At 44.0% G+C, this 23,628-nt stretch overlaps 1 protein-coding gene across 8 annotated transcripts in view; it reads left to right on the top strand.

The window, feature by feature from the left end:
* Positions 1 to 22,796, top strand: part of BDNF (brain derived neurotrophic factor) — a 68,714-nt gene extending 45,918 nt beyond the window's left edge. For 6 of the 8 annotated variants that reach the window (XM_081836063.1, XM_081836065.1, XM_081836066.1 and 3 more), the window contains exon 2: positions 21,337 to 22,796. In XM_081836063.1, the coding sequence (XP_081692189.1) occupies positions 21,337 to 22,098 (762 nt within the window). In that variant the 3' untranslated portion in view covers positions 22,099 to 22,796. Of the gene's footprint in view, positions 1 to 7,740; positions 8,120 to 8,823; positions 8,906 to 21,336 lie in introns of those variants that run through there. The other 2 variants (XM_081836061.1, XM_081836062.1) reach the window with 2 other exon arrangements.
* The last annotated feature ends 832 nt before the right edge of the window (positions 22,797 to 23,628 follow it).

The following is a 23,628-nucleotide window of genomic DNA, read 5'->3' as shown; positions in this document are numbered from 1 at the left end:
ATCCATTTGGAAGGAAACAATTTAGCAGGAAGGCATGCGAGGATGTGAAAGAATGGCTGCTCCCACTTTGTTTATGGTTGGTTCATACATGCCTCACTTCAAGGCACCACACCTTATTCTCAGTAATCTTTTGCATTCTCTGGAGCTTCTGCCCAGTGGAAAGTTCACTTTGCATTCTAATTTGGCCCAAATGTTACTAATGAATTGCCTTGTCATCCTGACTTTTGTTCTGTACTCTCTACATCCAGATTTCTTGTTTGTCTGGTCCTTATGACTGCAACGTAGTGTATAAATGTGCACAACATTTTGCAAACCAACAGCTCCCTGGGGAGGAAGAGGTTGTGGCTGCAAGAGGGATGGAGGTAAAGTAAGATGATTGCCCTCACAGAAATAAATCCTTTCAGGTTTCACTGTCAGAGAGTAATCCTTTACTTTTATTATTCTGGACCAGAATTCTGGTGCCACTATGTTGGCAGAAAGGCCAGCCAATCCAATGCTTAACCCTGGAAGGGAAATTCTCACAAGTAAGAAATTTAAAGGGGGGAGGAGATGGCAAGCACATCCCCAACAGCATCCCTGGGAATGCCACCACAGCCCACCAATCATGGCCAGTGCTAGTAAAGACATCAACACAGGGAAGGAGCCAGTGAACTAACAATAAGAATATGCTCAAGGCATGTGTCTCACTACACACAAGGCAACACCACTCACATCAGCCCCAATGGCACAGCCAGTAATGACAGGTCCAGATTTTTAATGCCTTTGTGCTTTATGACAACCACTGTTTTGGAGCACAAACGGAAGGAGGGAGAGGTCGTACAACGTGACACCTGCACAACTACCTGGCTGCACATAGCATACACAGCTCCCCCCCCCCTTTGGAAAAAGCTTCAAAACCCACCTAAGGAAGGGAAAGATTCATTTTTTTGCCAAGCAGCCAAGGGAATGGGGCGCGCGCGCGCACACACACACACACACACACACACACACACTGACACTGACAGCCACTGCCATTAATGAATCACTGAACAGGGCATAGGACTAGCAGAAGCAGGAGACAAGAGTTTGAGCCCTACCAGGGGGAAGCGACCCCACACGCCATTAGCGTGCCTGGCAGGGAGGAATGTCATATCAGGGTTAATGAAAGGAAGAGAGAGCACCCTGGCCTCAAACCCACAGCACAAACGTCACACAGCAGTTGCCTAGCCACTCAGCCATAGTAGCAGGCAGCAGTCTTTACCTGCCCCACTCCCTGACAGATAAGATGTCAGGTATAGTGCAGGTGGTTTGGCTTGGGGAAACAGCTTTACAGGCCAAATTAGGCCCACAGATCAGAGGTTTCCCCAATGCTGCTGTAACTTGGCCAGCAATGACAGTGCTTAGAGAAAAGAGTCTGATTTTTGCCAGCAGAGTTTGCCTGCATGTGGGGATGAGAGCCTTCTCTGCATTTCCCTGTATTTTCGGGGAGGAGGATGTTACAGAATTACGGTTCAAAGAAGACACAGTATTCACATTTGGCAATGTGACAGTGGGGAACAATGGGAGAGTTGGAGCAGTAATCCATTATGCTACAGCATGTGTTTTCCTGCAGCCCGTGATTACATGTGTCCCTGCCTCCACGTCTTTCCCTGTTCTCTCGTGTTCGCACTGCCAGTTCCTTGGGGGCAGAGACGTGTCCCCTTGTACTATGTCCCGGAAGGACATAGTAGTGGTAGAAAAAAGATACTGCACTTTTGCTCTGTTAGGTTTTGCATCACGATGTGACATCATCAGCATCAGCGCATCATGACCATAGTGTTTTGCCAGTGCAGTTAATAGAAAGAACATCCCTCATGCTGCTTACAGAGTCACATTTTGATGTCTTTCTTCTTCTTACATTTTCTTCCAAATATGAAGTAGTATAAATCCATATACTGCATCTAACTAATCTGTACAACTAATTTAAACACACATAACAAACGTGTGATGTTTTAAAGAGCAATACTACTAGCTAAAACTAAACATTTAAATACACAGGTTTTTCTAAAGTGTAACAGGACAGTATCACAATCTGAAAAATTGTGAAACTTGCTCTGGGTCGCTGAGAGCATTCTGTGAGTTCTCTAATTGTTCTGAGGTAAAATAGAAGACAGAAAAAGACAGGCGCTCTGTGTGAAGCCACAAGTGTTTCTCCACTGTCAGCTGTCTTTCCTATTGGACAGCATTGGGATTCTGAAGGATAATGGACTTCACCCATAGTCTTGAGAAAAGATACTTTCAAACACATACAAAACCAGCAATGCTTGCAATCTAAATATGTGCTCTGAATGGCTTTTCTAGAATTCTCTTTCCCAACCTCACCTCCTCCTCCCTGCCTATGTCAAGCTCTTCACATATTTAGGGCTCCAAGAAAAACTGAGTGGGAACATCACTACTTGCACACATGTAATCCCACAAGCAGAACCAACAGGATAAATGGCCACACCCCCTGGGTTGACATAATTATTATCAGCATGGGAAACAGGACCACACGAAGAGATGGAGCTCACTGCCAAATCCAAGCTGCATCTTGGACTCTTGCCACTGATGTATATAACTCTCTGTGACATGGCAGCAGCATCCAATAATCTGCACATAGCTCTATGTATGTTTAGGACTATGTGCCTATCCATATATTGATATACAGTGAGTGCTAAACTGCCCCACCGCCATGCTCACTCTGGCTGGGCCTGCCTCACCACTTTTGATGTTATGATCAAGAGCTGGGAAAGAGTACAGTGATACCTTGGTTTTTGAACAGAATGCATTCCGGGAGTCCGTTTGACTCCCGGAACCATTCAAAAACTAAAGCGCAGCTTCTGATTGGCTGCAGGAGTGTCCTGCAGCCAATCGGAAGCCATGGAAGCCACGCTGGATGTTTGGCTTCCGAAAATTATTCAAAAACTGGAACACTCACTTCTGGGTTTCGGTTGTTCGGGAGCCGATTTGTTCAGGAGCCAAGGCTTCCAAGGTATGACTGTATAGGCAAAAGTAGTTCAAGGAAGGAGTGGGTTGTTGGAAGTGCAAAAATAGATTCTGGGGAACTTCAAATATTGAACCTGTGGTTTTCTGGAGCACAGAAGAAGTCTGTCTCCCCATATGCCTTCTTTGTTTATCAGAGTCAATAGTATGAGAAGGTGATAACAGACTTCCTGTAAGATTTCCACACAGACCTCTAGCAAAGTAGAAGTTCAAAACAGAGGCACAAACAACAGCAGGCAAGTGACCCAAAATGGAGTCCTTTTGTATCAAGAGGAGACAAAGTGCTTAGGACTTTCTAAACCAGGATGACCAGTGCCTTTTTGGTATCTGCTCCAGTGTCCAATCCAAGAAGCAGACTCTGATGCAACCTGGGACTCTCCATTTTCCCTTTTCTTTTTCCATTTTCACACTGCTTTCCTCCTCCTCCTTTGGTGCCTCCCTCCTTCCTTTCCAACCCCATAGCAATGGTTGCCTGGAGCCATCCATGCTCTCCTGATCCTTCTCTAGATGCCCACATACACCCCAAGTAGCATTTTGTTATATAAAAGAAAACCTCTCTTCCATCACCCCATCCAGGTGAAACTTATCACATCTGCCACATGCTAAAAACAGAAGCCTGGCCAGAAGCAAAAGATTGTAAAAATGGTCCTGCATAGAGCCCTTTAAAAGAATGGGAACAGGGGAAATATTTATTAAGAAATGTCATTCTTACAAAATTTCTGAAGGGTATTGAAACCATTAAAAGATCAGGCTAAAATCAGTTTACAACCAGGGAGATAAAAACATTAAACCATAGTGAGAGAGCTCTGTATTCTGGGTGGCAATATGAAAAAGGTCCCGTCTTGCATCTTAGGTTCAACCAACCATGTTTCTGAAAGTGGTGGGAAGCATAGCAGAGCCTCTAATGTTGAATATGGGGTGGGGGGATATCTTAGAATGATGGTGTTGGAAAGGGTCTTGGAGGTCCTGTAGACCAACCTCATGTCCAGTGCAGGTAATCCACCACTACAGCATCCTTGATAGGTGCTCAGCCTGCATGTTTAGCAACCTCTAATGAAGAACAGCCCACCACTTTCTGGCGCAGTCTCTGTGCCAAAACAACTTGTGCTGTGAGGAAGTTATTTGCTTGTAATTTGAACTCTTTGGTTCAGGTCCTGTCCATTGGAGCAACAAAAAACAAATTTGCTCCAACAGCAGTGGAATAGCACTTCAAAAATTTGGAGATGGCTATCGTATTGTGTCTCCCGTCATTCAGATAGCCTGCTCCCAAAAAAGTTTGGGGCTTTGAAGTTAACTCCAAGGATTGAGCCTTGACATGACCTGAGAGCCAGTGCAGGTAATGAGTATCAGTAAAGTGAGTGTCAGAGACTAGACAGGCCACTTCATTTTGCACGCACATGATCTCCCTTCCATCAGAGTAGTCACCCTCTCAACGTTCTGATGGCTAATGTGACAGATCTCCAGAGATCTCCCAAGTGTTTGCTCCCAGGGAAGGTTGTCCCATCACAATAATAAACTTTCTCTTAAGAAGATAAAGACCTGTTGACTGTTTTCATGAAATATTATTTGCAAGCAACCAGGCTTTGAGCCAAATTCTGAGAGGAACCAAGCCCTGAACAGCTGTTTTCACCAAACAGGCTCGACTTTTTGGAGAGTTGCAGGTACCTGGCAAAATCCCTTGGAATTTCCCAGGGAATGTGACCTGTGCATTGTTCTTAACACACAGGCTTGAGGACTTACAGGGTGGCCAAAACCAACATACTTTGTGGATTTCCTCTAATCAGCCCAATTTGCTTCTCTCACTCGTGTTTGCTTCAGTGATGAGGAGAGTTTGGTTCTCTGTTTTAAGCTAATTGAGAGTGACCCTCATGTTCTTGTCATGCTGCCAGTGCAGCTGTCATAAAGCATGTTTCAGGACCCCTGGAAACACCCTATTTGTGCAGTAGTTTCTCCCTATGCAGAGAGTTATTTCCTGCTTTTAATAATGATTTTGCTCTGCGGTGGAAGTGGGCGAAAGGCAAGGGAGGGGGAAGCTGGGTCTTAAATCAATAATGCTGGAGAAATCTGCTTCCACAAAGAGCATGTTTCCTCTTAGAATTGCAAATGAACATGAACAAACATCCCCTCCTCACACTCAATTCTTAGTTTGTTATTTTGTTTGCCGTGCCTAGAAAACCAGAAGCTTGGATGGGAAGAGAAGAGTTAAAAAAGAAAAAGCCATATGGCAATAGCAGGAGGTCTGGCCACCCCACCTTAGGCTCGTGACAACATGCCCTACATTTAACCTACAGTCAGGAACTAATTAACAACACAGATGGGAGTGAGCTAGCATATGTATTAAGAGGAAAAAAATTAATACCCCAAAGGTTTTAATCAGAAGCCTTGCCTCTTTCTGGGTTAGAAGCCTAAGCATTGCCATAGGAAACTGCAAAATATATAGATGGGGAGGCAGTGCCTGGTAGTGGTTAGAGAGTGGGGGCCCTCTTCTGGCAGCAGCACTGGGGTGCTGCATGACTATAGGTAAGTCACAAAAAGCTGCTTACCTGCTTCAGTCTGATCAATGGGGAATGGAGATCAGCATTCTGGGTTTTGTAGTCTGAGTATTGGGGCAATGGGAATGTTTTTGTAAAAGCAAAGGAAGTTTTAAAAGATGTCCCTGCTGTATGAACGCAGGGACACAGGGAAATGGAAACTTAAGCTTAATTAACTTCTTATTTTGTACTACATGATTGATGAGCCTTAATTTATAGATTGGTAGGTGGAGCTCCATACTTCCCCACCTTGTTTCTGAGAGGTGGTTGCTCCAATTTTAAAATCAGGGATTCCTTTCCTTTGAATACTGGTTGCTGGGGAGCACAGGTGGGAAGAGGGTTCAGCTCCTTCTTGTGGTCCTTTCAGATGCCATCAGCCCTAGCAGGGGTGCCAACTCCTGGGAGCTGAGACCTTCCCCCCATTGGGGGGGACAGGCCCCCCAATGTCCCCAAAAAATTGGGGTGGAGGAGGCCAAACGCGAGCTGAGCGCAGTGCCACTTCAATGGCCAGCTCATACTTGGTGGAGGAGGAGGCAGGAAGAGGAGGAGACACTGGCCACTGAAGCCACGCTCTGCCCACCCTCCTCCTGCTTGCATGGACAGAATGACCATAATAGTGCAATGTTGGATTCCTCCCTTTGCGTGGCTTGCAGCAAGTAGATAAACCCAAGCAACATTCTGTCCCCTTAAATCAGTGATGGCCAAACTTGGCCCTCCAGCTGTTTTGGGACTACAACTCCCATCATCCCTAGCTAACAGGACAAGTGGTCAGGGATGATGGGAATTGTAGTCCCAAAACAGCTGGAGGGCCGAGTTTGGCCATCACTGCATATACACTGTGAGGCTATTAGTTTTGTGTGTTTTGACTTTGGTTGTTACTTACATCCCTTATGCTGAACAAAATGATAACATAAAGACTCTCCTCCCTGCAAGAGAGGGGAGTGGTTGTGGCCGGGAGCCGGACTCCGCCTCAAGCAAGGGGGCGTTTGCCCCCTGCCTCCCACTCACCTGGCTGGCGCCCACGCCCTTGGCCAGGCACCCAACCGGGTGCCTTCAAGGGGGCGTGTACAGCAGCCTGAATTGCTGCGGCGCCAGCCTCCAGCCCTCACTTAAATTCCATATACAAAGATAGAATTTCACATACAGGGGGAACCTTTGTCCAAACTGGAAAAAAAAAATTAAACAAATTAAGCTATAGGTGTATTTAAGATACAATGAGTTTTATGTATTTTCTTCTTAATGTTGGCAAGTTACTTGCCTGCCATTGGCTGTGAGATCTGTCACAAAGCTCAGGTTTTCCCAACTTATATCAGACAAGTTTCTGCCACGTGCCGTCTTTCTGGGATTTGCCCCAGCAAGGCATTACTTTTGATGGAAAGAATGTCAGAAGACACCAAAACCAGGTCCTAAATCTCAAGACAAGCCTGAAACAAACCAGGTTTTTCCTTTTGCCGAATGGTTTAAAATGGAAAGTTGGAAATACATAAATTAGGAGTGAAAGGTTCAAACAATTTCTCCGGCGGGGGGGGGGGGGCTGAGTCCTTTCCTATCTGTGGAGAGAGAGAAAGTCTTGCCTAAAGCCCCATTTAGCTTTGTATAAATAATTTATAGAAATGCATATGTATGTATACACTTATATATCTGATAAACGTATAAATCACTTTATATTATTTTTTGGTAGTGGTGTATTTATATACATTTGGGGGGCATGAATTCCTTAGCAGGGCTCATTATATACGACTGGTGCTGTTCTTTTATTAACCACAGCGTTTTGATCACAGGCTACTATTTGTTACTAAAATAAGAGTGGTGCCTGTGTGTGTGTGTGTGTGCACATAAATATTCATAATTGTGGAATAAATCTCTTCATTTCAAGGAAGTTCCTGGGCCGGAGGTTTCTAGTGCTGATCTGTCAGAAAAGCATGTGATTTGACTGCGATGGTAACGAATGATCAAAAAGTACTAGTTGGGGCAGGAAACCACCAGGGTCTGCCTGCCCAGCATTTGAGAGTGTATTAACACAGATCCATTAGTGCTGCACGCAGCCCTCGCTGCAAACATCTCCCTGCTGCCAGGGGCTCCAGCGTAAATGACTGCGGCAAGGCTTTTCCTTGAACTCGGCTGTTGGCTAACTGGATCAGCATGGCAAGTCAATACACATTGTCCTTTTGGGTTGTGGTGGAATGTCCGGCTCTTCCTTCTGACTTTCTTCCAGAGGCCACCCACTATGGAACTAGAATGCAAGCTGGATCCCTTGCCCAAATAAGGAGAGCATCCTTTAATGGCTATGCTGAGCAAGGGACTGGACTGGGCATGTGCCGAGAGGGATCTTGGCATAGATCAGGGATAGCCAGGAAATGATTGGCAGCACGACTGACAAATACAAGCCTTCCAACATGGAGAGAGAGGAAAAAAAGAACCTGTTGTTGTCAAATACCTGTTGAAGCGCTGTTAACTGGCATTTCCAGTTCAGCACGGCCTGCTGCAATCTCTTCCATTCCGAGGCCAGCTATGGCTAATAGCAAGGTGTTGGTTCCAACTCTTTGTCACCTTCACCAATGCCACCCACTGTCAGAATATCAGCAGAGGTAAGTATAAGGACATACATAGGAAACTGCCTTATCAGACCATTGTTCCATCTAGCTCAATATTGTCTACACTGGCAGGGAGATGCTCTCCAGGGTTTCAGGCAGGGTTCTCTCCAAGCCTACACTGGAGACACCAGGGATTGAACCTGGGACCTTCTGCCTGCAAAGCAGATTCTCAACCACTGAGCTACAGGACTCCTCCTAGGTATGGTACTTGGAATAGTCTGAGGCTGAGTGGCCACCGTCCCCCTTGATTTCTTCCTCTCTCAAAAGTGGATCAGATGTTCACAACTGTGCCTGTCCCCTGGTATCCTGGACTCTGTGCCATTCCACATTGATTTTTCTTTTCTGCAAAGGCACTGGGGTGCATTTTCTAGTAGTGCCCTACAGATATGCTGTTTTGGTTGGCTAGAAAGGAATTGCCTTGTGCTGCAAATCTGGTGTGTAGCAGTGATGTCTCGACTCTGGTTTGCGCATCAGGCAGAACTCCCTGTTAATATGAAAGAGCTTGAAAACGAGTTGAATGTGCTCTAGCTGAGAAGTGGCCTCCTGTGGCCTCCAAGGTCCATGGCCTTCTAAACTTCAAACTCCCATCAGTCCTGGCTGGGACGGTCCAGGATATTGGGAGCAGCAGCCTTGATTGCCACAGCTTTTCCATCCCTATTCTAGTGGTGTAATAGACTGGACTCTTCTCCTTTCTGCAGCCAAGCCCAGCAACATACTGCTACTATGGGAGGTGGAGATGAAAAGGATGTGGCAGTAGCAATACAGTCTGTGAGCCTTGAGGTAAGGAGTTACTGGAGATTTCTGGGTTTGGTTTAGCATTGCGTGAGAACAAGGCCTTGGTCTTTCTCTGTGACTGGAGTAGTTTGGGGGGGGGGGATTTAATCCTCTGATCCAGCAAGCCTAGTTCTGCTAGAGCATCACTTTGGGTAAAGGGGTGTAGAAAGGTGGGGCAGGGGGTTGTTTTTCTTTCCCCTCCAGATGTGCACTGCAAGCAAAGCCCCAAATCACTGTGCTATGTGCTGTCCACATACACCCTCTTGAGTCTAACTTGGCAACTGGATAGCAGATGTTCCACCGCAGAGGCTCAGATTTAGCTCAGAGTTTTTCAGTTGGTATTCCCTATTATCAATACTTGAATTAAGTGAAGAATCCTAGAGTCATCCTGCCTGCAGCCGTCCCTTGGTGGACTTGAACCACCAACCTTCTGGTTAATAGCCAGAGTTCCAGTTAGGAGGACCACAATGGGCACTTGAGCAGGAGTTTGGGGGCAGGGCAAAACATGCTCCCATACCTAAGAGCCAACTCCAGGGGGGCATGGGGGTGGGGGCACCCACAATATAATGGCGATGGCCAGGCACCCACAGAGTCAATGAAAAAAGCTGGCAGGCAGCAGCGGTGCTTTCTCCGAGAGAGAAGCAGTTCAGCTCCACCCTCCTCAGATGTGGAGGCAAAGTCTTTCTGCCTCTGCATCCAAGTCCCTCCCATGGAAAAGGAGGCCTCTCTGGATGCTGGTAGCAGGAGAAACAAGAGTTGCCGCCACCGCCAGCGGCTGCAACATGGGCATGCGACATCACATGCACACGCCTGCACATAGTGCATGTGACGTCACACGTACTATGTGCAGGTATGCGCATGTGACATTGCACGTCTGTGTTGCAGCAGTGGGCACACACAATCCTGTGGGTGAGATGGCGCCCCTGCTCCCATATCCTAATTTAGGGCTTTCATGAAAAGTAGCGATTCCAGAAGCCCCCAGCCCCTGTCCTGCAGTTTGTACTTCGTTTTTTCTTAGGTTTCATCTGTCACAGTACTTCATGTGTGTTACTGGCTTCTGCCAATACTTTTGTCTGTACATTGTGTTCCTGTTTGTGGTAGGCATGTTATTAATCTCCAAGCAAAACCATAATGCAAAACTGGCATCAATAATAAATCATGGCTGTTGTCCAGTTGGGTAACAAGTGTTACTATCTACTCAATCAAAATTCAGAGAATGTGGCTTGTGATTTGCATTTTGTTCCTTAATATGCCTATAAACATGGTCTGTTTCAGGGTGCATGTCTAGTAGCTTGCTCTAGAATGGGCTATCAAAAGAGGTAGCTAGTAAAATTACTAGATGCAGGCTTTCCAAACAGCGCTGAGATTAGGGTACCTGCTCAAAACTGGACATTATTCCCAAATATAATGCCTTCTACATAAAATGTTCTGTTGATGCTGGAATATTCCCACTACACAACTATGATTTACAATTTGTTGACATCTTTATTGTTTAGAAAAGCTTTTCCTATAATTATTGCAACATAATTATCACTGGATAACATTGGATTGAAAATACTCGGAAGCAGCTTTGACAGCAAACCCATATGAATTACAATTCCATTTTTATGTGTCTAGCTTTTCCCAAATGATTTCTCTTGGGCTCAGCTGCAAAGGAAACTTTTCTGTAGAATTAAAAGGCCTCATTTGCATCAAAGGTATGAATTACAATAAGATTATGATAAAGTGAGTGATACATGCATTTTTTAAAATGCACAATTATTTTCCATTGTTTGTACAAGCTAGTTAATATTTACTAATTAGTGTTTCCATTACCCTGAAGATACAAAACCCCTCAAGGTCTGCTAGGACTCTGTCAAGCTTTCAAACAAGATGGGTTAATCCATTTTTTAACTAACAACAATATACCAAGCTGGGGATGTGCATAGAGGTCTCCCATCATCATTTAAGGCAAGGAGGTAAAATCTGTGGCAGCAATTCCCATCATCCCTGACCATAGGCCATGCTAGGTGGGTCTAATGGAAGTTGGCTGACAATATCTGGAATGTTTGCACAGGTTTTCCACCCCTGATTAAGATACTTCAACCGGCGCATCAGATCCATATTAGAATGGGGAAAGTCCATCACAGTAATGAACTGTACCTTTCTCGGAGCTGTTGCATGAAGTGTTACAGATAGCAATGGTTGGAGGAACCATATTGAGAACATCTGCCATGGTGTGTTTTGAATTGGGTTGCAGTTTGTGTCACCCTGGACATATCTACACACAGAGAGATCAAGGACATTTTGGTCAAGTGCAGTTAGCAAACAGCCAAAGAAGGCCATGGCCCAAGACACATAATTGTCAAAAAGCAGCACTGGCTTGGTCTAATTTTTCCCCTGTACTCTATTGGTTAAAGAGGTTTTTCTGTGCCAGCTAGCCTAAGGATCATGATTTTCATAATTGGGCGTTGTTTTTCATGATGATGCCAGTGCTGAATGGGGGGAGGGAAGTTTATTAAAGTTATTTTTAGTGGTCGGCCAAGTTTGAGAGCAACAGATCTAAAAACTGGCCATTGTGGTTTCTTGAGCATATGTGTGAGTGTCTTCCATAACCTATATTTTGGAAAGCAGAATATGAGTCCATAAATTATAGGGATTGGGATGAGGGAAGGCAGGGGTGGGGTAAGAGAATCAAGAATAGTAGAAAACATTTCACTTTCCGGCAGATGGCCAAAGGGCGAACATCCCATGAATGGCCAGTCAGCAAAATCTTTTGTAAGTACTTGCAGAGTAGTGGTTTAGCCCTATGCTTTAGTTGAGATGCTTTCATGGCAATTGCACTAGGTGACCCTCAGGATCCCTTCCAACACTACCTTTCTATGTTTCTATGATTCTGTATATTCCAAGAATGTGGAAGTAGGTGGTGGGAATCTTCTGGGGATTTTGTAGCTGATGGGATGGATTGTCTTTCTATCCCGTGCATCAGAAAGTGGGAAGGAAAGGCATGTACTATCCTGTGAACTCTATTGACAAGCACACTCATGGTCAAATACTTTGATGTTTCTTATTTGATGGTTATTTATCTGAGCAAAACTGTAAACCGCCAAAGTGGGCAACCAAGACAATTGCTTCTTCCACCGGCAGTTTAGGAGCGCTCAGTTCATTAGCATGTGTTTTTGTGTGTGGTTGTTTTCTTGTTTTCATTAATTAAAAAAATAATTATACAGCTGGATGAATAAATATCCCGAAGGATAACGTGTGTGCTGAACTGCCAGCAGCCTATGCATTTGACTGCTAACTCTGCTTGCTCTCAGTATGTTTAGTCTTTGCAAATCATGTCCTGACATGCAGCACATTTTGGTATCTGTTCCCACACCTATAAAAAGATACATAAAGCAGGAATCTTTTGTAGGCGCCTTTAAATAACACCAAGCACACTGAAGTACTGCATGCATGATAATAGGAGGAAATTAATTCCCTGGTTTTATGGAATCCTGTACGCATTTACTCGGGAAGTTGAGCGTCCCACTGAATTCAGTGGTGTTTACTTATGATTAACCTGCCAGTTTTCTAACCTGTTTCAGTGCATTTTTATTCAGAAATAATCCCCACTGGGTTGAATGGGACTTATTCACCCAAGCAGGGGTTCATAGTATTGCCACCTTCCTATGATCTTTTTCTATGTTATAAATTGTAGAATTGTCATGTGTGATCCTAGAGATGCCTTCTCAAAAGTAAGTTGTATTGAGTCCAATGAGTTTTACTCAGTAGCTGATGGTGTGGTGGGACACTCATGCTCACTTGAACTCTGGTCAGTCACATCGCTGTTGCTTACCAGGAGGGGAGGGGAGAGTGGTGGGGAGGTTGTCATGGTGGAAATGCACCAGCAGGAGTACCTGATTGGCTCCCCCATGCCAGCTTCACTGCCACCTTGCCCCTCCCCCTCTATCTCCCAGTAAGCAACAGCAATGTGACCAACAGGAGGTCAGGTGAGCGGTGCTGCCTCCTCACCCCAGCCACTACGACTCCCAGGAAAGTGAGTATACACACTTTCTTGGGGATAAACCATACTGAATCCAATGGGGATTAATTCTGAGAAGACAAGCATAGGATTGCACTGCAAATGTCACTGTTTATAGATTTGTAAGCAAGTTTCAGTGCCGGACTTCTGCTGAAAGATGCAATCCTTTGCTACTAACTACTAACTTTGTTACTAACAGAGTAATTCAGATGTAAAGGTAATTCAGATGTGGAAAGGTTAACTTTGGATGGTATTTTTCTTGTTTCTTCAAACATACATCACAGCAACTCAGTTTTTAGTACAATCGCAGAGTGATCTCAATCTGTCCAATTCAGAGTGTAGGCGTTTGGTATATATCCTCTATTGTTTCAGTTGTTATCGTGTTATGTGCCTGTGGTGTGCATGGATTTGCAACCCAACTTGGTGCATTTGCTAGAGAATGATGGGTAAGAAATATAATGAACTGTGTATGCGCATATATTTTTATGTGTATAATATACAGTGGAAACTTTTCCAAGAGAGCTGGGTATGTCAAGGCTGTATTGGAGGCCACAGTTTCTGATTTGAAAGGCCTGCCTACCGAAGCTCCTGGCTTGTGGGCTTTGTTGAGTAGTTATTGATAGGGCAGAGGCACTCTGGCCATGCTCAGAGGCATTCTCATTAGCACTGTATGTTCCAGGGTGAATAGTTAGTAGAATCTGTGGCCAAGCTCTGTCTCAAATGTTGCAGTTTTACTGTATCTGAGAATGCTGACTGGGTGGCAAAAGGTCTGGATGAGTTCTTGGGAAGTGCTGTTTTCCATAGCTGTCAACTTACAGATTTGAAAATAAGGGACCAGCAGCCAAAATAAGGGACCTGCAGCCTCACCTGTTCCAGGCACTCCAGTCTTCCTGTCCTCCTGCAGTCTGCTCAAACTCATGCTGGGTAGCTTCAAGAACACTGTCCAACCAACTTTGTAACCAGAGGTTCAACTGAATAGAATCTGAATCACATGCACCACAAGGCCTATGCAGCCTCAACTTAAGATGGCTCCCCAGCCTGGCTTTGCACTGCAAAGTTTGCAGCAGCACGTGCAACAAAATGGCGTCCAGTATTCAAAACCCCCCCCTCAGCCTGCATTAACTAGCCACACACAAGGCATGCAAGCTCCACCCCTGAGTCGTTCTTAGACTTCTTATTGGGTGAGCAACACAGCCAAGCAACACAGTTAGAGCCTCCCTCCTCCCTGGCCGGCAGGCAGGGAGGGAGAGGAGCTGCTTCCTTTGAAATTTAAGGGACATCCTTTAAGGGACATTTAAGGGACATCCATCAATAAGGGACAGCAGCGGGACATGGCGCTGGAATAAGGGACAGTCCCTTCAAATAAGGGACACTTGACAGCTATGGCTGTTTTCGCAAGTAGCAACTACATGTCAAGGCAAGGGGAGAGATGGACTTTTGCAGGCCTGCACCAGGCCAATTCTGGGCTTCTGACCTATTTTGAAGCCTTAAAGCTTCCTTTCCAACCCCTTCCATCCAGGTCTTCTTACATTTCTACAGCAGGGCCAGCCCAATACATTTTGGCACCTGAGGTGAACCACAAAATTGTGCCTCTGGGGAAGAAAGGTTGAGTAGCTGCATTGGGATCTGCTGCCCCTGTGGATCCTGCCACCTGAGGTGGTCACCTCACCTTGCCTCATGGGTGAGCTGGTCTTGCAAGGCAGCTGGCAGAAACTGGCTTATTTCCACACATACACCCCAAGCAGTCTGCCACAAATGACTGTGTTTGAATATGTCAGGAACGATGTAGGTTGAAGCGGAATGTTACAGGCGGGTGTGGGGGACTCCCTGGTCCTGAATGGGGCAACTGTGTCCATGGAGGAGCAGGTCAGTTCTGTGTCCAGGGCAGCTGTGTGTCCAGGGCAGCTGTCTACCAGCTCCATCTGGTACGCAGGCTGAGACCCTACCTGCCCGTGGACTGTCTTGCCAGAATGGTGCATGCTCTAGTTATCTCCTGCTTGGACTACTGCAATGTGCTCTACATGGGGCTACCTTTGAAGGTGACCTGGAAACTACCACTAATCCAGAATGCGGCAGCTAGACTGATGACTGGGAGCAGCTGCTGAGACCACATAACACTGGTCTTGAAAGACCTACATTGGCTCCCAGTACATTTCCGAGCACAATTCAAAGTGTTAGTGCTAACCTTTAAAACCCTAAACGGCCTTGGCCCAGTATACCTGAAGGAGCGTCTGCATCCCCATTGTTCAACCCAGAAACTGAGGTCCATCCCCAAGGGCCTTCTGGTAATTCCCTCACTGCGAGAAGCGAAGTTACAGGGAACCAGGAAGAGGGCCTTCTAGGTAGTGGCGCCCGCCCTGTGGAAAGCCCTTCCATCAGATGTCAAAGAAATAAACAACTATCTGATGTTTAGAAGACATCTGAAGGCTGTTTAGGGAATGACTGATGTTTTAATGTATTTTTAATCTTTTGTTGGAAGCTGCCCAGAGTGGCTGGGGAAACCCAGTCAGATGGGTAGGGTATAAAGGTATAAATATATTATTATTATTATTATTATTATTATTATTATTAAGTTTGACATCCTCTGCTTCTTATGGGAAAGGGAAGGAGGTTTTCATTTTTCAGGGGTAAAGGGTATTTATTTATTTTTCAGGGGTAAAGGGTATTTATGTGGCCCCACACTTCTAGATAAAAGGCTCCCACCCCCCAATTCTGTAGCTGTATATCCATCAGAGGGTGTACTTGGACTTGTAAGCTCTGGGGAGGGCCCCCAGATTTCAACACCCTTAACAAACATGAAAAAGGTTCTTAAAGAGTAGATTATTGTGGTCATCTGGAAACAGATAATTGTATACGTTTGTATTCCCACCTCATGGGAAAATATGCTCACTGATCCATCTTAAGAAGCAATGAATATACTTTCTGGAAGGAGAGTAATGTTTTCAGAGGAAGAAAATTGTCGTGTTTTGCGAGGTGGGAGGGGGATATTTGCAACAGGAGCACATCCTTAAAGAAAGATGTGAATTGTGCATGTCAAGTAAGAAACAAAAGCTCATTTACTGAGCAAAGAAAGTTTGTGACTCAAAATGTGACCCAGTTCTCTAAGCTGCCTAAGAGATGTCTCTTTATACATGAGCTGATTTTTCAGAACCCCTTTTTCTGTTATGACCTCACACCACAAGACTGCCTCACTTGATGTGATTTGTCTCTGAGTTTCCACAATGAGCTCACTGCTGAGTCTTGTGTGTAGAAAAAGATGTGCTCTCTGTGTGTTCTTTCTCACAAAAGATATATAGAAAAGAACTTCTATGAATAGTTATGATGTGGGGAATGTGTGGCATAAACGTTCATAGGCAATAGCCTGACCTACTGCATTCAATGCTCAGTGTAAACTCATACACATGGAGGGATCTTGAAGTTGACGGTAAAATGTATCTGAAGTGTCTTAGGCAAGGTGTGGACTGAGACAATGGAAGACAAAGTGTAGGCAAGATGAGAGTGAGAGACATCATGTCTACATGGCCTTAAATGCAGCACTGTCCACTTCTGAGGGGAAAGAGCCATCCCATGCCTGAGAGTGTTGAACTGCATGTGTGTACATGCACCCCTTCTGCCCCACAGCTGTGGAGATCTTTTCCTCCAGATGCCTCCCAAAAGCCATGCATGAAGCAATTCAGAAATGCTTCAAAATATCTTTTTCTTTGGGTTATCTAGCTGTGCCCAGGCCTTATCAGGAAGGTGGACATTATATGTTTTAATGGTGTGTTTCTTAAGAGAGAGAGAGAGAAGATTTCATGTATTATAAGTTACCCAAATAAGAGCATCATATATGAGCACCAAGGTAACTTATAATTGCGTATGATAATACTCAAGGCTAATAATTGAAATAAATAAATCAAAATTATGATGAGAGACACTCAGATCTTTTAATCCCTGCTCTGTATCATTGCCTCTGAACTGCCCTTTGAAGTTACCTTTTGCTATAAATGTTTGCCTGCTGTCATTATTTAGAAGTGTGTGGCATCAGGCCACACCATGAACCTGGCTCCAGAACCAGTTCAGCAGTCTCCCAATGTGAATTCCCTGGTACGTGCATCATTCAGTCAACAAAGGGCAAAATGGAAATCCAGGTGGTAGGTGGGTGGTGAAGATAGCTCTGAGAGAAAATGAACTTTAAGCACCCTACATTTGCTCAGTTGCCATCTTGCCACATATTTATGGAATTTACATGCCAAAAGCTGGCTTTGGTCGCCTCAATTACCAGATCAATTTGTACAAATCTATAAAGACCTTTTTGAAGTCAGATGACAGATATATAGGATTTTTCAGAATAAATGCAGCAAACAATTCAGTGAGGGATGACCTGCAAGGACTGAGTAAACTATTAATATTTATACAAAGATGCCACAATGATATATATGAATAGGAAGAATGACTAGTATCCAAAGGACATGTTGAGCTTAGATTATTGTCAACAGAATTCCTAACGGCATAACATTTCCTCATACGAACATCGGGGCCTAAAACTTGGGCAATTCCTGTCTTAGTGCGTAAAGTGCCTTTGTTGTGCTTTTCCTCTGACAAGTGTTAGGATTCCTTGTTTCCCACAGAATAAGGATGTGAAGTAAGTCTTTATACATAGCGCTGTGTTGGCAAACAAAAAGAGTGTTTACTCCAGTCCTTACTGCCAAGTATGAGGTACTTCGGCGTGAACATCAAAAGCACTGAAATGAGTATTAGCTGATTCTTAAGAAACGTGAATAATGCTATTGCTTGCTAGAAAGAAGCAATTGGTCAGCCACAAAGTTGTGAAAGGAGGCAGAAGAGTGGAACAAGTTCAGAAAGGAAGGTAACCCACTAGGCTCCTCCACATGGCTTGGGTGTTGATCGTTCATCCTGAAGTTAAGAGTATTTCCGGAGCTTTATTGAACATTCACTCTGATTCGTTTATACAACAATGAGCATCCAACTGGATGTGTGCAGTGATTATGCACTATGCGTTTCAATACATTTTGCCCATTGCTTTCCCAACTGCAGAGTCTCTGTGGTGTTGTTTTAAGTGGATTTGTTGTGCTAGGTTGACATTTAATTTAATTTTCTAGTATGTGCTTGAAACCCTCTCTCAAAGTCATGATCCTAACTTTGGTAAAATCAGAAAACTGGGATTTTGTGTCTTTTCGTAGGGAGACTTGCAAAGTTCCTCAACCTGTCACAAAAGTAAAGATTATCCAGGAAAATATATTTCCTACTGTAGGTTGGGATAAAAGTCTTCCAAGACCAAAGCAAAGGTGGGAAAGCAGATTGTTCGAAGCTGTATAAGGCAACCAGCTTTAATTCCATTGTGGTGGGTTTCTCCTTGATAAGTTTCTTTATTCCTTTGTGACTTAGGCTCACATTAACAACACAGCTACAGCCATGTGGGGACTACTTCTCTGTGGGATAATCAGGGTAAATAAAAATAAGTGGATTTTTTTAAAGCACATCTTTAAAAAATAATTAGATTGTAACTTTTGTTCAGATTTCAGCTATAAGTTTTTCTTTTTAAAAATAACCTGGTTTAAAATGAAAGCAAAAATAGAACTTCTTAAAACTAAATTTATAACCTTACAAATTCATGAAAGGCTGCTTTAGAAAAGGAAAGAAAGAAAGAAAAGTGAGGAAAACATTTTCACCAGTCATTAATAAGTACAGTAGTTCATGCATTTATATTCTGGGTTGATAGTGGGGTTCAGGAACTTGAAAGACAACACATGTCATCCAGTAATCCGTCTGAGTGCATGTGATGGGGGCCCATTTTTAAATTAAAACCATATCTACAATATCCATCTCATATCATAGATGCAATTAGCTGAGAGAATCAACAGAAGCAGATAGGGCTTATGCCTCATTCTGCCCTCAGGCTTCCTTGATCCAGAATGGCTCTTGCAATCCCCACATACCACAGTCCTCATAATTCAGTGCATTAACTTGTTTAGAAGTTTTACCCAATTAAGGGAAACTTTTTTTCCGTAGTGACATGGCATTTACTCATAAAGTGATGATGTCACTCTATGAATTCTTTTGCCTATTGCATCTAGCATTCAAATATGTTTCCTCAAGAGTGGGGAAATGTCAGGCTTGTAGGATCTCTTCATTTTGTTTTGTTTTTTGCGTGCTAATATCCCGCAGCTCCCGCCATCCCAATCCACACAATAGACATGACGCAGTGTACTGGGATCAAATAAGGCCACAATTTTATTGCTTACAGGTATCAGAAGCCTGGCCTAAGCATTGGGTTCTGCCAAGGACTTCCAGGTCCACCTGCTGGAAGTAAAACCTGGGCCAACCCAACAGGGGAGGGGGACCTATGACTTACATCAAATAGGAGTGCCACCTGCTGTCCTGAGGAGTGCTGTGGCTCCCGCCTGAGCATTTGGACAAACTAAACTCCTCCTGGATCCCTTGAATGGGGTACCCATTACTCAGAGGGGCAGGCAGAGGCTACAGCTTCCCCTCCAGCCAAGACTAAGGCTTACCCAATGCCTAAACTGCCAAAGTTGTGACAGTTGCTATGAGGTAGGCAAACACTGTGAGTCGTGGGGCAATTTGCCTGATGGAAAAATTCCTGCCCAGTCTCAAATATGGCAGCCAACAGCATCCATAGCAAGGTCCAGCATGAAAATAAAACAAAAAAACAGAGAGGAAGGGAGGGAGATCTGCTTTCCCCAGCTGTATTACTAGGCATAATTTAGAAAAGGGCCCATATGAAGATCAATTTTGCTTTCCTTGCCCCCCCCCCCATGAAAAGAAACATGGAGGGCACATTTAAATTCATTGATTCCCCCCTCCCTTTTTTAAAAAAAGAAATTCCATAATTGAACTCTTTGGTTTATGGTGAGATTTGACCATTTCTTCTTCTAAAACGGTAATTAAAGACACACTCCTAAACTTGCACACTATGTAAGCAGCAAAGCTTTGTACATGATTGTTTCTTTTGCTTGTTTGCAAGCTAGGCACCATGTACTTACACTTTACCTTGATTTTTCACCCTTCAAAACTGGTCTGGGGAGATGTGTCCAGTCAGGAATTCCAGGGGTATATCTTTCCCAGACACTCGCTCCAGATAAATTTCCCCACAGAACAGTGTTTTACCTAAACTGCCATATACTAAAGAAAATGTCCAGGCATAAATTGAACAAGTGCCTTCTAAAAATTACCACAGTATATTCTGCAAGGGAGCACATGCTAGAAAACAAGAGCAGACTGGAAAAGTGATGAAGAGGGACAGCTTGACAGGGAGCACCAGCCTTGTTGCCTTGGTAATGGGCTGTCACATTCCCTTTCCTTCTCCCCCAAGTTATACAGACCAAGGGCAGTGCAGGGGGTTCACTGACCCTCAGTTAGAGCACGAAGGAGGGGTCTTGACCTCTGCTTCACTGAATTTCATTGCCTGCTAGTTTAGTACAGAGAGATGAGCAGCATGCAAGCAAGCACCTCCATGTGCCACAAAATAGCAAAAGGCAAGGATGTAATTGGGCTGGATTTTAAAAATGTTCCTGAACAACCCCACAACCCCATTTTGGCTTCCCTTTAATTGGGATAGCTGAATACTTCCCTTGTTACTTCCCTCAGTATTCCCTTAATACACCTTTACCTTGACTTACGAATGCCACCTCAGCTGCATGAAAATATCTGTTGTAATTGCACCTGGTATCTGTGAGTTCCACAGGTCAAATTTTTTTTGCTACACAAAAACAAGCAAGCCAAAGCTCATTGCAGGAAAGTTTGGGGTGTGTTGGGGCTTGTGTGCATGCTCTCCATGCTCTCCCATGCTGACAGATGGTTATTTGCTCCTCAATTTCTGAAATGTAGTTTTGGGAGCCTTAGGCACTGTGAGGCAATCCTTTCCCCCCTTTGTCTTTTTAAAGGTAATTACTGTTCATATAGTTCCAACCTCCGTGCTGAGATCTTTCTGCAAAAGACAATAACTTTCTGAAATCTTTCCCCATTACTGCATGCATACCGCAGATGCTTAGTAACCTTTCCAAGCATGCTGTTACACTTGTCATGCAAATAATTAATTATCATGCCTAGAGTGTGACATTTACTGTGCAAGGGTTCTTGAGACTTCAGGCCAACATCTTTAACTTGTTCCAAGCAGGGTAGTCCAATCATTGGCTTCTGCCATAGTGAGCGCTCTCAAGGAATGCCTTTGTGACATAAAAGATAAATGTGGGAAACCTTTTTCCAGGTGTGATTTCTGTCGCTTGACTGGGATGACGGAATATAAACGCATGCCAATTGTCTCTGTGTGAGGTTAAAAAGTTACATAGGGTTAATACATAACTCTTTCCAACTTGGCAGAGGCGAGGGATGTATGCTTGTTGCTTCTTTCATCTATTTGTTCTGAATTCCTTCTTTTCTATCTTTCTTCCCCTCTTCTTGTCGCCCACAGTTCCACCAAGTGAAAAGAGTGATGACCATCCTTTTCCTTACTATGGTTATTTCATACTTCAGTTGCATGAAAGCTGCCCCAATGAAAGAAGTGAGCATCAGAGGACCAGGCAGCTTGGCTTATCCCGGTCTCCGGACACAGGGAAACCTGGAGAACCTCGGCGGGCCCAATGACGCCTCCAGAGGATTGACGTCCTTGGCGGACACTTTTGAACATGTCATAGAGGAGCTCCTGGATGAGCAGCAGGTCATCCAGCCCAGCAAGGAAAATAAGGATGCCGACTTGTACTCATCTCGGGTGATGCTAAGCAGTCAAGTGCCTTTGGAGCCACCACTGCTCTTTCTGCTTGAGGAGTATAAAAACTACTTGGATGCTGCAAACATGTCCATGAGGGTCCGGCGTCACTCTGACCCGGCTCGCCGCGGGGAGCTGAGTGTGTGTGACAGTACGAGCGAGTGGGTGACGGCGGCCGAGAAAAAAACTGCGGTGGACATGTCAGGGGCAACCGTTACAGTCCTGGAAAAAGTCCCGGTACCCAAAGGCCAACTGAAGCAATATTTTTATGAGACCAAATGCAACTCCAAGGGTTATACGAAAGAGGGCTGCCGGGGCATAGACAAGAGGTACTGGAATTCCCAGTGCCGAACTACCCAGTCTTATGTGCGAGCTCTCACTATGGATAACAAGAAGAGAGTTGGATGGCGGTTTATAAGAATAGACACTTCCTGTGTTTGTACACTGACCATAAAAAGGGGAAGATAGTGGATTTGTGTTGTATAGATTATATTGAGACAAAATTTATCTATTTGTATATATACATAACAGGGTAAATTATTCAGTAAGAAAGAAAAAAAAATAATTTTATGGACTGCATGTATAAATGAAGTTTATACAGTACAGTGGTTCCACAATCTATTTATTGAACATATCCATGAGCTAAAGAGGAACAAGACAGACAGAGAGAGAGAGATAAATTCATTTGCGCACAACTTTGAGAAAAAAATGCATTACATTCCTCTAACATTGTGGTTTGTTGCTGTTGCCAAGAATTGAAAACTTAAAAAAATAAAAAAAATAAAATTGCATGCTGCTTCAATTGTGAATTGATGATAAACTGTCCTTTCAAAAAAAAAGAAAATGAACCAAAACATTCCGTTTACATTTTAGACAGTAAGTATCTTGATTCCTATTAGTATTATATCTGTTTACTGCTTTTAAATTCTTCTGGTAGCGTTGGAATTAAAACAATGTCAAGGTGCTGTTGTCATAGTTTTACTGTTGATTTTTTTATTTTATTTTAAAATTCCCACATGGTTTTAAAAAGAGGAGATTACTCCCTGTCATCACCGTATATGTTCTGGATAAAACAAATTTGGGGTTTTTTTGTATGTTGTGAAGGTGTTTGCAATATCAAATCAGACTACTGAAAAAAATAATAAAAAAGGCAACTGAAAAAGACAGTGTTGATGTTCCTCCCAGTGCTCTTTTCTAATCTACAGGAAGCACTTTTATGTTTGTCTAGGTGTGGTTTCTATTCTATGATTGTTGCTTTAAAGACCTGCCTTTTGCTTGTTTTGTATTTTGGTTGTTCTGGGGTCCGTCCGTCCCCCAACACCTTTCCTCTCTTAGGAAGAAAACAAATTGCATTCTCTTTCAAATATATTCCCCCCATTTTCCTTGGGTGTTGAGATCAAAGATGATTGCCCAGCCTAGGAAGGGAGATCTGCATACACAGCTGGTGTAGATTCCTCAGGATCTTTCGCCAGGCTGCAATGAGCTTGGTGAGGATGGAGAATCTCATCACCATTCTCTCATTGTATGAGCAGAGTCGGTTCAGGGAGAAGTAGTATTTGTGTCTGGATTAAGTATCCCCTTGAAGTACAATTGCCAAATCTTGGCAAGAAAAAAAAGAGGAAAAGAATCACATGAATATCAGATGGTACTTTAGCAAATACATTTGGAATGCCACAATGCTGTAACTTATGGATCCAGACGGTCTACAGTTGTGTTGGCAACGGAAGGAGTAGCAATCGCTACTGAAAAGAACTGCACAGAGAGACAGTGAAGCAGTAAAGGCTTCCCTGTGCGAGTAAATATATGCAGGGCAGCCAGATGCTCTTATTGTAAAAAAGAATGTCTAGTATGCCCCTGTTCTCAAATACCTGCTACTTTTTCTACTTGAGATAATATGACAGAATCCAGGCCTGAAGGAGTGGCTCTGGAATCAGGTAGGCAGAGCCTTCTACCTCAAAACCCAACTACCTGTTTCGTCTAAATATGTCTGCAACGGTC

The sequence above is a fragment of the Podarcis erhardii genome (genome assembly GCF_964252035.2).
Source record: "Podarcis erhardii genome assembly, chromosome: 1".
Classification (NCBI taxonomy): domain Eukaryota; kingdom Metazoa; phylum Chordata; class Lepidosauria; order Squamata; family Lacertidae; genus Podarcis; species Podarcis erhardii.
This window is presented reverse-complemented; position numbering and strand designations above follow the sequence as displayed.